Source organism: Camelina sativa, chromosome 19 (assembly GCF_030686135.1).
Source record: "Camelina sativa cultivar CO46 ecotype springtype chromosome 19, ASM3068613v1".
NCBI classification, from domain to species: domain Eukaryota; kingdom Viridiplantae; phylum Streptophyta; class Magnoliopsida; order Brassicales; family Brassicaceae; genus Camelina; species Camelina sativa.
In genome coordinates this window covers 11,970,937-11,988,231 of record NC_141898.1, presented here as the reverse complement: position 1 = coordinate 11,988,231, position 17,295 = coordinate 11,970,937, and the positions used below count along the sequence as shown (strand labels likewise).

Sequence of the window (17,295 nt, the reverse complement as noted above, 5' to 3'; positions counted from 1 at the left end):
GAGTGGAGTTTGAGCATCCAGGAGGGAAGTCGGTTTTTCAGGGGATTAGACCGACTTCGGGGAGTCTCGTGATCTCGGCCATTTAGGCTGGGAAGATGATCGAAAAGGGCCGTGAGGCTTATTTGGTTACTATATCTATGCCAGAGTCAGAGGGGAAGTCTACGGTTAGCGGTATTCCGGTAGTGGAGGAGTTTGAGGACGTGTTTCAGTCATTGCAAGGATTACCACCATCTCGGTCGGATCCTTTTACCATTGAACTGGAACCGGGGACGACGCCGTTACCCAAGGCTCCTTACAAAATGGCTCCAGTCGAGATGGCAGAGCTGAAGAAGCAGCTAGAGGATTTGTTGAGTAAGGGATTCATCCGTCCTAGTGTATCACCGTGGGGAGCATCGGTGTTGTTTGTCAAGAAGAGGGATGGGAGTTTCCAGTTGTGCATTGATTACAGGGGTTTGAACCGGGTCACTGTGAAGAACAAGTACCCTCTTCCCAGGATTGATGAGTTGTTGGATCAATTGAGGGGTGCTACTTGGTTCTCCAAGGTAGATCTAGCGTCGGGTTATCATCAGATACCGATAGCTTAGGAAGATGTGAGGAAGACTGCATTTAGGACGAGGTATGGTCACTATGAGTTTGTTGTGATTTGACTAACGCACCAGCAGCGTTTATGAGATTGATGAACAGTGTGTTTTAGGAGTTTCTGGATGTATCTGTCATTATTTTCATCGACGATATCCTGGTTTATTCTAAGAGTCCTGAGGGGCATGCAGTGCATCTGAGAGCAGTTATGGAGAAGTTGCGGGAGCAGAAGTTGTTTTCTAAGTTGAGCAAGTGCAGTTTTTGGCAGCGTGAGATGGGCTTTCTGGGTCATATTGTGTCTGCAAACAGGGTTTCTGTAGATCCGAAGAAGATTCAGGCTATCAGAGATTGGCCTAGACCGCAGAATGCCACAGAGATCAGTAGTTTTCTTGGATTGGCAGGATACTACAGGAGATTTGTGCAGGGATTTGCGAGCAGAGCACGTCCTATGACTAAGTTGACAGGGAAGGATATTCCTTTTGTTTGGTTAGATGAGTGTGAGGGAGGTTTTGCAAGCCTGAAGGAGATGTTGACTACTGCGCCAGTGTTGACTTTGCCTGAGCAGGGAGAACCCTATGTGGTTTATACAGATGCATATAGAGTTGGTTTGGGGTGTGTTCTGATGCAGCATGGGAAGGTGATTGCCTACGCTTCGCGGCAGTTGCGGAAGCATGAAAGCAACTATCCTACTCACGATTTGGAGATGGGTGTTGTAGTGTTTGCCCTGAAGATTTGGAGATATTATCTTTATGGTGTAAAGGTACATGTGTTTACAGATCATAAGAGTCTGAAGTATACATTCACTCAGCCTGAGCTGAATTTGAGACTGAGGCGGTGGATGGATCTTGTGGCAGACTATGATTTGGAGATAGCCTATCACCCTGGTAAGGCTAACTCAGTTGCAGATGCTCTGAGTCGGAAGATGGTAGCTTCGGCTCAGGAGCAGGAGATAGAGTCTCTGGTAGGAGAGATCGGTGCGTTGAGTTTGTGTGCTGTGTCCCAGAAACAATTGGGTTTAGAGGCGGTTGATAGAGCAGATCTTCTTAGCAGAGCACGGTCGGGTTTGTGTGCCCAAGGACGAGGAGTTGAGGCAGGAGATCCTGAGAGAGGCTCATGGGAGCAAGTTTTCTATTCATCCAGGAGCGACTAAGATGTACCGTGACCTCAAGAGGTACTATCACTGGGTCGGGATGAAGAAGGATGTATCTAATTGGGTCGCGAGGTGCGATGTGTGCCAGCTAGTGAAGGCTGAGCACCAGGTTCCAGGAGGACTACTAAAGAGTCTTCCCATTCCGGAGTGGAAGTGAGATATGATTACTATGGACTTCGTGGTGGGTTTGCCAGTGTCCAAGACGTTTGATGCTATTTGGGTCATAGTGGACCAGTTGACTAAGTCTGCACATTTTCTGGCCATTAAGAAGACTGATGGAGCAGCGGTCTTGGCTAAGAGGTATGTGAAGGAGATAGTCAGGTTGCATGGGGTGCCAGCAAGCATTGTGTCTGATAGGGATTCTAAGTTCAGTTCGGTGTTCTGGAGAGCGTTTCAGGCAGAGATGGGCACTAAGGTGCATATGAGTACAGCTTATCATCCCCAGATAGACGGACAGTCAGAGAGGACGATTCAGACGCTGGAGGATTTGCTGAGGATGTGTGTGTTGGATTGGGGAGGCCATTGGGTAGATCACTTGAGCTTGGTAGAGTTTGCTTACAACAACAGTTATCAGGCAAGTATTAAGATGGCTCCTTATGAGGCTTTGTATGGGAGGCCATGTCGTACACCGTTATGCTGGACTCAGGTGGGGGAGAGGAGCATTTACAGGGCAGATTCTGTTCAGGAGACCTCAGAGAAGATTCGGGTTCTCAAGCTGAGCATGAAGGAGGCTTAGGATCAGCAGAGGAGTTATGCCGATAGGAGGAGGAGGGATCTTGTGTTTCAGGTAGGAGACAGAGTGTACCTCAAGATGGCCATGTTGCAGGGTCCGAACAGGTCAATGACTGAGACTAAGTTGAGTCCGAGGTATATGGGTCCGTTCAGAGTGATTGAGCGTGTTGGACCAATGGCTTATAGACTAGAGTTACCTGAGGTTATGCGTGCATTCCATAAGGTTTTCCATGTTTCTATGTTGAGGAAGTGTCTCCGTGAGGATGATAAGTTGTTAGCTAATATTCCTGAGGATTTTCAGCCTAACATGACTTTGGAGGCGAGACCAGTGAGGGTTCTCGAGAGGAGGATTAAGGAACTTCGGAAGAAGAAGATTCCTTTGATGAGAGTCCTTTGGGACTGTGATGGTGTTGAGGAGCAGACTTTGGAGCCTGGGGCGAGGATGAAGGCAGGGTTTAAGAAGTGGTATGAGAAGCAAGCCGCGACTTGAACTTGTCTAGCCTGGTCCCATCTGTAATCCGTGGCTAGAGCGGAAATGGAGTATTCCAGCCCATCTCTCTTGTTTACTTGGTCGCTTGGGATGGTTGGTTGTGCGACTAAGTAACAAGATGAGGTGGTGCTCGGGGTACAAAGTTTCCGTGAGGCGGGGTTTTGGAGGAAAGTTTCCTGAAATAGAAGTTTCCAAAAGTGGAAAGTTTTCCAAAAGTGGAAAGTGGTAAAATTGGAAAATTTTATGTGAGTTAAAATTTGCCCATTTAAGTGGAGAGAGCCTTCGAGGGGCTTGTGTGGCCTTAGTGGCGGACTTTTTAGTCATTGTGTGGCCTTAGTGGCGGTCTTTTGAGACATTGTGTGGCCTTTGTGGCAGGCTGTTTAGCTAGATGTGTGGTCTTTGTGACGGTCCTTCGGGACAGATGGTCTTTGTGACGGTCCTTCGGGACAGATGGTCTTTGTGACGGTCCTTCGAGACAGATGGTCATTGTGACGGTCCTCTTTAGGACATTTGCTTGGTCTTTGTGACGGTCTTCTTTAGGACATTTGCTCGGTCTTTGTGACGGTCCTCTTTAGGACATTTGTTTGGTCTTTGTGACGGTCCTGTTTAGGACATTTGTTGGACCCTTGTGGCAGTGAGATGATCCGTGTGAGTTCATGAGGTATTCCTGTGAGGGGATATGTGGTTGGTAGGGCATTGAGATGTCTTATGCGAGTCACGTGAAGGAAACCTGGATAAGGATAGGACTCAGACGTGTTCAGAATTGTTTGCTCGCGGCTCTTGGGGAACTTAGGTTCTCCTAGTACTGCCATATTCAGAGACTTTGTAGCTTGGGAATATGGTTAGTATATCGAGTTCGGATGACGATCCGGGGGGGGGCGCTGTAGGGAGGCAACCCGAGAGACGAGTATTGGATTTTTCCTTATATATTATGGCATGCGGGTTAGGCCCAATGAGGAGCCAACATTTGGAATGGATACTTAGGTCTGATGAGGAGCCAATAAAAACTCAAGGGTTAGGCCTATGAGTAAAGGAAAGTCCAAAAGTCGAGAGCAAATAATGCCTGGAGCGTGAGTCTATCGCCTAGAGGTGACCTTCTTTAGATCGGTCGGAGGAGTACGGGCCGTGGAGACGGTTGCACGGGAGTCCTTGGCTGATGGTTGTTCGAGATTCGAGGACGAATCTGGATTTTCCCCTAATATATATGTTCAAAACAAATAAAATTTGAATGCTAAGATATATCAAATCCCAAGAATATTCCAAAAATAAAACAGATTACACCTCATTTCTCCCCAATATAAAACAATAAACCTCAAACAAAATACTTTCTAATTTCCATACTAACTAATCTATCTATATTTGTGAGGTTGTATAAAAAAAAATTCAAATTAAACATTAGTTATATATATAATTAATCTATAAAACAAGTTACATTTTTTTATAAACAAAATAGCCCCACGGTGTACCGCGGGTGAATATCTAGTGCTTTAACATTTTTAAAAACATATAAAAACCTAATTATTTAAAAAGTTTGTGGTTTGGTAAATTATCATGTTGTAACATCCGTGAATCGAAATCCCGGTTTGGGAGTTGCATCGATCGATGCAGATGGTGCATCGGTCGATGCAGGTTCAAGTTTCTGCGTTTTCACTTAAGTTAAACGCTGTGTTTTGGACAAAGGGAGAAGGAAACCCTTAAGTCATGTTTTTGTCTCATTCGACGGATTTGGCCGTTTTTGAGAGAAAACGAAAGAGAGAAAAGGTTCTTGAGTGTTCTTGGTGATTTCTAGAGATTTGAGGCGGTTCCTGTAGAGATCTGTAGCTGGGATCGTTGTAGAAGCTTCCTGGAAGTGTTTTCTTGCTTGTTTGGGGTTCCGATTCGTCTTGGCAAAGGTAAGTGCAGGACCATGGTTTATCTAAGCTAGAGAACTCTTTAATCTGCTTGCTGTGTGATGTTACACTTGTTAGATTGATGATTGGGACGTTAGGAAGCTTTCTTGTGGCTTGAGATCGAGTTTTGTGGTTGTAGGAACGAAGTTCCGGCGAGAAGCTTTGGGGAAAACACGATGCTCGACATTGCATCGGTTGATGCATATCTGGCGTCGGTCGATGCAAGTGCGAGGACGGCGCATAAAACTTTAGTGTTTTCGTGCTATGTCGAGCATGCGTCGGTCGATGCAGTGCGAGTGTTGGTCGATGCAAGTGTGACTTGCATTGGTCGATGCAACCTCTGTGTCGGTCGATGCATTCCCATGTGGTGTCGGTCGATGCATGTTGGTGTCGGTCGATGCAGAGTCTTGGTTGATTGTTTGTTGTTTATTGATTGTTGTTTGATGGTTAGAGATGACTATATTGCTTGTGTGTATAGCCCAGTAGATGGGAGGATTGCCTTACTGAGTGTTTATTAAATACTCATGCATTACAATATCTGTTTGTGGTGCAGGTAAAGGCAAAGTGTGATCGTGGAATCAAGGCAATGAAGAGGAGGATGTTCTAGGGACTCGGTTTGATGTTTTCTGGCATTGCTAGGTTGCTAGAGTTGGGTCATTAGAACATTGCTAGGTTGATGGTTCTATGTTTTCTGTTATTTGATTATTGGATATTGTTGGTGTTATACTTATTGGTTATATTATTGGATATTAATATTGGTTATTTCCGTTGTTGTTTGTGATTGTGGTTAGGTGGCTAGTGGGTATGGGACCACTAGTCGTAGTTTGTTATTATATTATATTTTATATTTATTATTATTTTTTATTTTTTAAAAACGGGTCGGGTCGTTTCACATGTACAGTAAAACCTCTATAAATTAATACTCTATAAATTAATAAACACTATAAATTAATACTCTATAAATTAAATAAACACTAGAAATTAAGAAATTTTGCTAACCCAAAGTCGGGGCAGTGTAAAAAATATCAAAATTTGATAAGATAATAATATAATATTTTTTCTGAAATCTGCATGTAATATTAAATCCCAATAATATCATATTTCTCACGTGTATAGGGAAGACAACCGTCTTGCTGATGGGTTAGCGAACTATGCCTTTTCTTTACCGCTTGGTTATTATTCTTTGACTGTTTGTCCCGATGTTGTTAGGTCTGTGATGTTAGAGGATGTTAATGGGTCTTCGATCCCACGTAAAGTTCGTTTGTAATATTTCATTTCTTAATAAAACATAGGAGACATTGTCTCCTATTTCACACCAAAAAAAAAATATCGTAAATTAATAATCATGTATATGTATATATATATATATATATATATATATGTTGATATATGTATGCTTTAAAATTCTGAATTTTTTTCTAAAACTTATATCAATAAATAATTGTTATGCTGTCTTTTCAAACTATAATGATAATGAATACTATATAAAATGTCATAATAATAGCTAAGTTTTTTTTTTAAGTTTTCAATTTCTACATATGCACCATTTTCATTTTGATAGTTTTATAGAGTATTTGTAATTTATTGTCAATAATGTTTTCTAAATATTACAAATTCAATTCCAAACTGATAACATCCTAAAGTCTAATCGTATTTTGCTAAAATTGTTTCAATTCATAATTTTAAAAATTTAAACAATTAAAGTATATATCTATAATTTAATAGTTATTAATTTACACTATAAAATAATTTTTATTAATTTATAGATAAATTAATATCACTATAAACTAATAAAATTTCATGGTCCCAAGATTATTAATTTATAGAGGTTTTACTGTATCACTAATTTTTTTATATAAATTTCTATATTATATTATATGATAAGACTTTAAGTATATCTTTTACATGAACTCAACATAAATACAAAGTTTGTAAAAAGACATTGTAGGTTGCAGAACTTCTCTCAAATATTGGAGTTGGCTGTCACAAGTTTTGCTTCAAAATCATTTGTGGATAATTATTTTTGGATAGTTAATTAGTCTATTAAATTCATAATTTGAGTATGTGATGTGGTTGGTTGGATGTGGTTTTGTGGATTCGCTTTTGTGGATGTTTTCCGCATGTGAAATAACATAAATGACTTATGATTTAGGGTTTAGGGTTTAAAGTTTAGGTAACAGGGCTTATGTGAATTATGTGTCTATATATTTTGGGTTCATGATTTAAGATTTAAGATTCAGGGTTTATAGTTAAGGGTTTTAGGTTTAAAGTGTAGGATTTTGATTTTGGGTTCAAGGTTCAGGTTTTAGATTTTAGGGTTTATGATTTAGAATTTAGGGTTTTTGGTTTAGGTTTAAGAATCAAGGTTTTGGACTTAGGATGATTTGTCTATGTGAATTCATTGTCTATGTTTTGGGTTTATGTTGTATGGGCTAGGGTTCATGGGGTATGGTTTAGGGTTGTGAGTTTAGGATTTGGGGTTTAGGTTTTAGTGTTTAGGATTTTTTCATTTTATGAATTAAGTTTTAGGGCATATGTCGATTTTCTGTCAATATGTTGAATTTAGGGGTTAGGATTTAGGGTTTAGATATATGGTTTGGGCTACAACGACAACATCAAATCCATATATTCATGGTTATGTGGATACAAAGAGAATTCGTGGATACTAAAAACACTTGACCATAAATCCTAAACTTTTTATACTAAATCTTAAATAGTTGAAACAATAAACCCAAACCCGAACATTGACATTGTACGTAAAAGTTTAAGAGGTTCAGCGGTGGAGAGCCTTAGTCATATCATGTACTCATTCTTGGGTTAGAGTCTCACTTTATTCATATTTATTCTTATTTTTATTTTAGATAGAAAGGGCAAAATAGTAATTCTATCACAACCCATCTTTTTCCCCCAAACCCTAACATCGTCGTCTATACTCATCTTATGACTTATGTGGATTTAGGGTTTAGGATACAACGACAACATCAAATCCATATATTTATGGTTTAGGGTTTAGGGTTATGCGTGCAATTATGAGCTCCACTATTGAATTTGACCCGATAATCTGGTTGACTATGTCGCTTGCACTTTTTGCTCCCATATGCCATCATTCACCAAAAAACCGACTCTCTCAGCTTCAGCTTCTACCCAGGTCTGGTCTGAACTCTACTTTTTTCCATCCTAGTCAACCGTTGTACAACTTAATGGTATCATGTGTTTGAATACTACACTTGAACTATAAGTCACCACTGTTGCTAGCTTGGTGCAAGAGTTTATGGAAAAGCCTGTTATTAGAGTCACCTGAGGAAGATCCCTTTGAAGGAGATAGCTTGAAGGAACCCGGCATTATGACCCCGTCTCTACGAAGCGGTGGTTACCGGTGTTCCATCAGCCTACTCTCTCCACCTCTCCTGTTTACGGAACCATCTAAAATGCTTAATATCAACTTTCTGAAGTCCCTTCATAAACGCTTGAAGAATTGTGACATTATGACCCCAAATCCAAAGAGTAGTGGTTACCTCAACCTCTTCAAGCAAAGCCCAGCAAAAGTTTCAACCACAGCCATCTTTCTAGTTGCTAACAACCTGAGCTCTCCTATCCATGCTCGAACCCTTAGCAAAGTCCTACTTCGTGTAGACCTTCTCATCCCATTGAGAACTCCAGCTTTGACCTTTTCAACGCCGCTCCATCTTCAACTCAAGACAGTAGTCATTTCTTCTTCCATTGACTTAATCATGAAATATGCTTCGATATTTCTTGACCTCACAGGTTCCAACATGCTTACCAGCACTTGGTTCATAGCTCTCAAGTTTCCACTGTCGATTGATTTTATCTATCTTTGTCTCTTTGTTGTTGTTAACTTTGGGAAATCCCCCTTTATTGTCTTGTTTAAACAATCACTCATGCTTGTATGGTTTTTTTTATTCTAATGGAATGAAAATACATGTTTGTTCAAAAAAAAAAACTATGAACACTAACTCAATTGTATTTGATTAAGATTAGATTCATATTTTATTTTATTTTTTTGTGAAAAGAAAAAATATTAAAAGATGCCAAACATATTTATTTAGAAATTACCTAACTTTTTTTTGTTTGTCAACAACTAAAGTTACTAAATTTAAAATATAGTAATGAAATTGAAAAAATAAATGTTGAAGAAAAAAATAATTAAAAGAGAAAGAAAAAGTAAAGAGAAAAATGAGAAAGAAAAAAAAAAGAAAAAAGAGAAAGATAGTTTAGTTGGAGTGTGTAAGTTGTAATTTGAATAAGAAAAATGTAAGGATAGTAGAAAGTTGGTGTAATGATGAATAGTTTTAGAAAACGTAGGTGTGAGTGCAATTTTCTCAAAAAATAATACTTTTTTTTTTGACAATCAAACCCCATATATTAAGTTATCGGAGATGACTTTCTTCAAGAGAGAGCCAATTAGGTTCCGACGAGCTTACATGGGAAAAACAGAAACATCGTGCTCTTGCACGTTTTGCAAGTTTATCGGCACATATATTATCCTCTCGAGGAATATATCAAATATTAAAGTTAGCAAATCTATCTCTAAAATGAATAAAATTCTTCAATTCTGATGAAAAGATCGGCCAATCTTCAATATTAGACGTCATCGTTAGGAGGTCTAAACAATCCATAGCAAAGAGAGCTGAATCTAAGTTCAAGGCTAGAAGGCACTCCATAGCCCAAACAAGAGTGTCTAACTCCGTATGTAAGGGGGATAAGCTTCTACGTGAACCTTTAAGCCCCATATGCAATAATCTAGCACCGAAAGAAGCAATCCAGCCGTGTCCACTCCTATCCACCTCTGCATGCCATGATCCGTTTATAAAACATACAAGGCAATCTTGTGGGACTTGGGTAGGTATGCCCGCTTCTACTAACCCTGATGGTATGTCTCTATTGTTTGCTCTTCGCCAAACTTCTTCTTCTTGGATGACTTTCTCCAGAGTATCTTGCGGAGACACGGATATATTTTCAAAAACTTTCTTGTTTCTTGCCTTCCAAATATACCACATCAACCAAGGGAACGTCCTCAAGTTTTGATCAATGGCACCAAAGTCTCTACCACGCCCATATAGAAAATCAAGGTTGCTATATAGGGAAGATGAAGGGAACACCATAGGATGGGAAGGGATTGTCGATAAGGCCCATACTTGACGTGCTGGGGGCATTCAAATAGCATATGATTTATAGTTTCTTCCTCCGCTCCACATCTAGGACAATCTTTAACTCTACCAATATGGCGATAATGCAGGCGTTGATATGTTGCTAAGCACCCAGTCATACATTGCCACACGAAATGCTTAATACTTATCTCCATGAAAAGAGTGATTGGAAATCGGAGACAAGGCTATAGATTTTAGCGGAAGTATATCGATCATACTCGATCAATAGAGCCGTTTGTCTCTAACGATTGTTTGCTTTATCTTCTATGTTCCTTTACTTCAAAACAGTAAGAAACATATAGTCAAATCACAATTCTTGGTATAAATATATTTAAGATCTCATAAATAACGACTAACGAGTAGCATAATATGCCTATATATATATGTACGAACGATCTCAACGAATCGTAATGAATGAATAATTATCATCTAATCGATTATAGTAAACATAGAAATCGATCCTAAATCAATCTAGTAATAAATTATGCAACAACATATGGATCAAATGAAATAATGTTTTCGGTTCGTGAGAATATGAACCAAACTATACACAGTAATAAACATGCTGAAAGTATGAAGACTTTTGATGCTACAAGGCTGGTCCGTAAGACTCTGGAAAAGAGGTTCACACGTAGAAACCGTAACAAATATCGAGTGACGTAGCTGTGCTTTTAGAGACTCTTTGATTAGAGAACAAGTTATTATCATATCTATTAAAAAAAATTTGGACTTATACTTTAATAGGAAAGTAGGTCATAGGAGGTATCCTATATATTGTATTATTGGACAAACATGTTGTTTGGCCGTCGAAGAAGATTTTTAGAGAACTAAGCGAAGAAGCTTTTAGGGTTCTTAGGGATTTCAGTTAGATTAAGAATTGGTCAGTGACAAGTCATGTTGACTGTGTGTAAATCTGATGAAACATATCTTGTAAGATTGTTTAAGTGATTCTTAATAAGAAAAGAAGTTCTTTTCAATATTGGCTGCATCTTTGTTTTTACAATTGGTATCAGAGCAGTCAACCGACGAGAGCTCTATACTCGCTATAGGTTGAGATCTTGGAATAATGATGCAGTCGGGTAATGAGTTAATGATGCTTCAAAGGGCTGTGATCTTGGATGAACAAGGTTATGGACGTTGGAAGGTACATATGATTCAGTTGATTCGTAACCTAGGAGAAGACGCATGGACGGCTGTTGAAGAAGGTTGGGAACCTCCTTATGAAAAAACTGAAGCAGGAGATAAGATCACCAAGCCAAAGGCACGTTGGACAACCGATGAGAAAAATCTATCTAAGTATAATGCAAGGGCTCTTAACGCCATCTTTGTTGCTATTGATGATGACGACTTTAAGCTTGTTCAAGGTTGTGAGTCAGCTAAAGAAGCTTGGGATATTCTGCAGAAGTCTCATGAAGGGAATTCGAGTGTTAAAAGAACAAGATTGGATCAGCTTGCTTCTCAATTTAAAGTTCTAAGGATGGATCCAGAAGAGACAATCTCTCAATTCAGTGCAAAAATGAGTTCTATTGCCAATGAAGCTAAGAATCTTGGTAAAACACAAGTTGGTTAAAAAAATAAAAAAAATAAATCTTCATTTTCTATTAGTGAACAAAAGAAAGGAAAAAACAGTTAGAGAAAAAAGAAAAAAAAAGAGAGATAGAGATACCACATATATCTATCTATTATGGTCCAGCTCTATTCTTAAAATAAAATAGCCTACTGAGTTAGACTATACTTGACAGCTCTCTCACACACTACACTCTTTTTTTTCTCACACACTGCGTTTTGTTTTTTTGTTTTTTTTTTCTCACACACTGCGTTTTGTTTTTTTGAGAAATTGCAGTTTATAACTCTAAAATTTTTAACAGTTAAGTGACTGACTATACTAATCATTAAAAGCTCATACAGTTTGTATTTTTTATAATATTTCCAAAACTAATCCTAAAAATCACCACCCCTACCATCACCTACCACCACCACCTCCGTCCACTACCACCACCACCGGTCACCATCCAGCCACCAGCCGTCCACCACTTCCAACACTGACCAACTCCGGCTACCATCCAACGCCGGCCAACTTCGGCCACCGTCTAACTCCAGCCAACTCTGATTGTTGTCCAACTCCGGCTAACTCCGACCACCAGCCACCACCATCACTTCTGACCTCCGTCCAGCCACCGGCCGCCGTCCAACTCCGGCTAACTCCGATCGCCGACCACTACCACTATTTGTAATTTTAAATACTCCTATCCTATTTTCCTAATATTTTCAAATTATCTACTATATTCTTAATTTTATTTATAAATTCGGCTATCAGACAAATTGGCTTAAAGTAAAATAAGACAAAACTTGTGTCACAAAGCCCTCTATTTTTTGGCCCATTCTTAAAGTAAAATAGCTTGACTTTTCAAAAAATATTTATCGAAAAGGAAACATACAAGTGTACGCAGGGCGTGCTGGCGTGTACATGTACTGTTTTATTTGTAAATAATTATCGAAAAGGAAACATACAAATAAGTGGACGCTGTGGTGTGACACGTTATGCGTATCCATGTATCATGTACCATGTTTTATTTGTAAATAATTTTTTATTTAATTGGCTCATTTAAGCTGATTTTTTATTGGAAAAAAAACATTCAAATAAATCGTAATACAATTTAAAAAATTTAGTCATCGATTACATGAAAGTTTTTGACCATTCTTTGAGTTGTCAAGAAGACAGGATGCGGCGTGTTTTTGAAAGAATGCTGTATTGCTCTCATATTTTTTTTTCTTTTTTTAAAGTATTTTGACTTTTTTTTTTCTTTTTAAAATACCAAATCACACCCAATAGATATCGACGATGAAAACATACAAAATAGATATCGATAAGCAATAATTTGGGTCCTTAAGTAAGGAAAAAAAAAAGAGAGTTTGTATGGGTTGATAAAAAAAATTTATCCTTTAAATTTGTATCGCTTGATTTATAAATCGTCATACTTTAAATTTGTAGAGGTTGTTTTTTTATTTCCATAATGTAGCGGTTGTATCAAAACATTTTATTGGTTAGTGTCTTTTTTTCTGAAAATACTTGTTATTGGTTAATGTCTTCATCAAACAAAACCGCTATATTTGAACCAAAAATAAGGGCAACTCACTCGAGTAAGAGAGAGAATGTAGGAGTGTTACCACTCTCTGCTCTGTTTTTTCAAAGTTAAATAGCTTTGTTTTTTCCACTCTCTGCTCTGTTTTTTTCATCTAATGTAAAACACGGTTTTTTTTTTTTTTTTTTTTTGAGCCCCATTTGCACCGTGTTGCAGCCGTGCCTATCAAACTTTTTTTTTTTTGTTAAAACCGTGCCTATCAAACTTGGTCCGTTAATATATGGAAGGGGAACGTATACTCTCGGAAGCTTCTCGGAAGCTTCGTGACACAAGTTTAATAAATCATCATCAGCTCTAACTTTGGATTCTCTTATTGCTTAAGAAAAAAAAAAGAACAAAACACAAATTGCTTTACAGCACACATCGCGTACACTAAACAATTAAAAGATTTTATACCAGAAACAATGGGAAGTAACGTTCCTGATCATGCAGAGGAGACGGTGGTGGGCGTTGAGGTTCTTTTGGAACTTCCCAAAACCCTAAACCCTAACCAAACCAAACACGCCATTGATCTCGATGGCCATCATCAAGATGATCAAGACGGAGATCAGTTCAAGATTGATACTGAAACCCTAAACGAGCTCGTCAAGAACAAGAACCAAGAGAAACTTGAGTCATTTGGTGGTCCAAACGGCTTAGTCTCGGCTCTGAAGACTAACACACGTCTTGGGATCAACGAAGAAGCCGATGAGATTCAACGTAGGCGTTCGAAGTTCGGGTCTAACACTTACACGAGACAACCGTCGAAGAGTCTCTTCTATTTTGTGGTGGAAGCTTTCAAGGACCTCAAGATTCTCATCCTTCTCGGCTGTGCAACGCTTTCTCTCGGGTTCGGTATCAAAGAGCACGGAGTGAAAGAAGGATGGTACGACGGAGGAAGTATATTCGTAGCGGTTTTGTTGGTGGTAGCTGTCTCTGCGGTCAGTAACTTTAGACAGAACAGACAGTTCGACAAACTCTCTGAGGTAAGTAGCAACATCTGGAAGGATGTTGTTAGAAACGGACGTCCTCAAGAGATTTCCATCTCTGACATTGTCGTTGGAGATATCGTTTGCCTGAAAATCGGAGATCAAGTTCCAGCGGATGGTGTGTTCGTTGAAGGACATTCATTGCACGTTGACGAATCAAGAATGACGGGAGAAAGCGACCATGTCGAAGTTAGCTTAACCGGAAACATATTCTTGTTCTCCGGGACTAAAATAGCTGATGGGTTTGGTAAAATGGCGGTTACTTCTGTCGGAATGAACACTGCTTGGGGACAAATGATGAGTCATAAATCACGTGACAAGAACGAGCAAACTCCATTGCATTCTCGTCTAGATAAGCTTACTTCTTCGATAAGTAAAGCCAATTTACTTGTAGCTTTCTTGGTTCTTGTGGTCCGTAACTTCACAGGAAGCACAGAAGACGAGAGCGGTGAAACTGTGGCTAAGATGGTTGCAGCTATGGTTACAATTATCGTGGTTGTGACACCAGAAGGATTGCCATTAGCTGTGACATTGGCATTGGCATCTTCCATGAAGATGATGATGAAAGATCAAGTTATGGTGTGGAAGCTCTCTGCGTGTGAGAGGATGGGCTCTGCAACGGTTATATGTACGGATAAAACCGGTACTTTGACGCTTAATCAAATGAAGGTAACCGATTTCTGGTTCGGTATCGAATCAGGAAAAGGATCTTCTGTGTCTCAGAAAGTGGTTGAACTGTTTCATCAAGGAGTTGCAATGAACACTACAGGGAGTGTGTTTAAATCAGGTAGAACAGAGTATGAGTTCTCTGGTAGTCCAACGGAGAAAGCGATTCTGAGCTGGGCGGTAGAGGAATTAAAGATGGATATGGAGGAAGTGACTGAAGAACATAACGTTGTTCATGTGGAAGCTTTCAATTCAGAGAAGAAGAGAAGTGGTGTGTTAATGAAGAAGAAGAATGGAGAAGTTAATGTTGTTCATTGGAAAGGAGCTGCTGAGAAGATTCTAGCTATGTGTTCAACGTTCTACGATGGTTCTGGAGTTGTGAGAGAGATTAAAGAAGATGATATGATTCAGTTCGAGAAGATTATCCAATCTATGGCAGCTAAGTCTCTCCGTTGCATAGCCTTTGCGTATTCAGAAGACAATGAAGACGTCAAGAAGTTGAAAGAAGAGAAGTTGAGCTTACTTGGGATTGTTGGAATCAAAGATCCATGTAGACCTGGAGTGAAGAAAGCAGTAGAGGATTGTCAATTCGCTGGTGTAAACATCAAAATGATCACTGGAGATAACATTTTCACGGCGAGAGCAACAGCTGTAGAGTGTGGGATCTTGACACCTGAAGATGAGATGACCAGTGAACCTGTGGTAGAAGGAGAAGAGTTTAGAAACTACAGTCAAGAAGAAAGGTTAGCAAAAGTGGAAAGAATCAAAGTCATGGCGAGATCTTCACCGTCTGATAGGCTTCTAATGGTGAAATGCCTCAAGGAGCTAGGCCATGTTGTGGCCGTTACTGGAGACGGTACTAACGATGCACCGGCGTTGAAAGAAGCTGATATTGGACTTTCTATGGGGATTCAAGGTACAGAAGTTGCGAAAGAGAGCTCTGATATCGTGATCCTCGACCATAACTTTGCCTATGTTGCAACGGTTCTGAAATGGGGGAGATGCGTGTACAACAATATTCAGAAGTTTATTCAGTTTCAGCTCACTGTCAATGTAGCAGCTCTTGTGATCAACTTCGTGGCTGCGGTTTCAGCTGGACAAGTTCCTTTGACGGCTGTTCAGTTACTGCGGGTGAATCTGATCATGGACACACTTGGTGCATTGGCTTTAGCTACAGAGAAACCAACGAATGATTTGATGAAGAAGAAACCGATAGGGAGAGTGGCGCCATTGATCAAAAACATCATGTGGAGGAATCTTTTGGCTCAAGCGTTATATCAGATCTCTGTGCTCTTGGTGCTTCAGTTTAGAGGAAGATCAATCTTCGATGTGACAGAGAAGGTGAAGAACACGTTGATCTTCAATACCTTTGTGCTTTGTCAGGTGTTTAACGAGTTTAACGCGAGGAGTCTGGAGAAGAAGAATGTGTTCAAGGGTTTACACAAGAACAGGCTCTTCATTGGTATTATAGTTGTGAATGTGGTCTTGCAAGTGGTGATGGTTGAGTTTCTAAAGCGATCTGCTGATACTGAGAGGTTGAACTGGGGTCAATGGGGAGTTTGCATTGCGATTGCGGCTGCTTCGTGGCCTATAGGATGGTTAGTGAAGTCTGTTCCTGTTCCAGAGAGACACTTTTTTAGCTACCTGAAATTCATGAGAGTCGAGTCTTAGTGGTTAGTTATTGTGGAGTCTGTAATTTTTCAATTATCAATTGCAGTATTTTCAGTTCACAAATTGTCTTTTAAATCTGTTCCAAAACGTTATAATACCATCGTTCAAAAATCCCTAAGACTGAATCTACTGAAAATATTGGTTCGAAAAATCAAAAGCTCTAACCTGAACTTACTGAAAGACGAAACTAGAAGCTCTAATTGAACAACTTTGAAAACAGACTCCAATATCCACTTGCCGAAGAGCAACGCAGCGTCGGGGAAGATAACACTATCCTTCGTCGTCGAAAGGAGACCACGTAAGTTGATTTCCTACTTTACAGGCCCTGTGAAAGGCCCATTACTACAACTAGGCCGTACATAACTCATCCATTAATTGATGTGATTAATTTTTTGTCGAACAAATTCACCTGATTGTTTATGAAGTCAAAAATGAAAGATGCAATGATTCATGCATTTTTTTTTGTTCAAATGATTATTACACGTAAATTCATAGAAAGTTACTTAGCTGTTTTTATATATAAACACAAGTTACACAATCGTTTCATTCATATGGCAAAAAGTTTCAGGCCAAAATATTACAAGTTTCGTAAATTGTTGTCTTGCAAAACGTTCTTTATCTGTAATTTATTTGGAAAAAGGTCCAGCCTAATTATACATAGGCTTTTCTCCCTATACAACAATGACTGTTTCCACAAGGCTCACAATACAAACGTTACAACTTGAAACGAAGCACAGACAGTTTTGTCTTTTGTCTTAAACCGGAACCACTTCCGGTAGTCTACCATTACCTGCCGGAGTCAAGCTCTCATAGTAACCCACCAGAACTTTCCATCCACC

The 17,295-nt window shown here is 39.3% G+C and overlaps 2 protein-coding genes across 2 annotated transcripts; both read left to right on the top strand.

The window, feature by feature from the left end:
* Positions 1–11,074: 11,074 nt before the first annotated feature.
* LOC147920458 (uncharacterized) lies at positions 11,075–11,578 on the top strand. The gene has a single exon (XM_087501081.1). It carries the CDS (start codon positions 11,075–11,077, stop codon positions 11,576–11,578), a length of 504 nt encoding a protein of 167 aa, XP_087357207.1.
* A 1,689-nt stretch (positions 11,579–13,267) lies between these two features.
* On the top strand, positions 13,268–16,468 carry LOC104767763 (putative calcium-transporting ATPase 13, plasma membrane-type). Its single transcript, XM_087502619.1, has one exon. The coding sequence runs from the start codon at positions 13,556–13,558 to the stop codon at positions 16,454–16,456; it is 2,901 nt and encodes a 966-aa protein (XP_087358745.1). The 5' UTR covers positions 13,268–13,555; the 3' UTR covers positions 16,457–16,468.
* Positions 16,469–17,295: the final 827 nt, after the last annotated feature.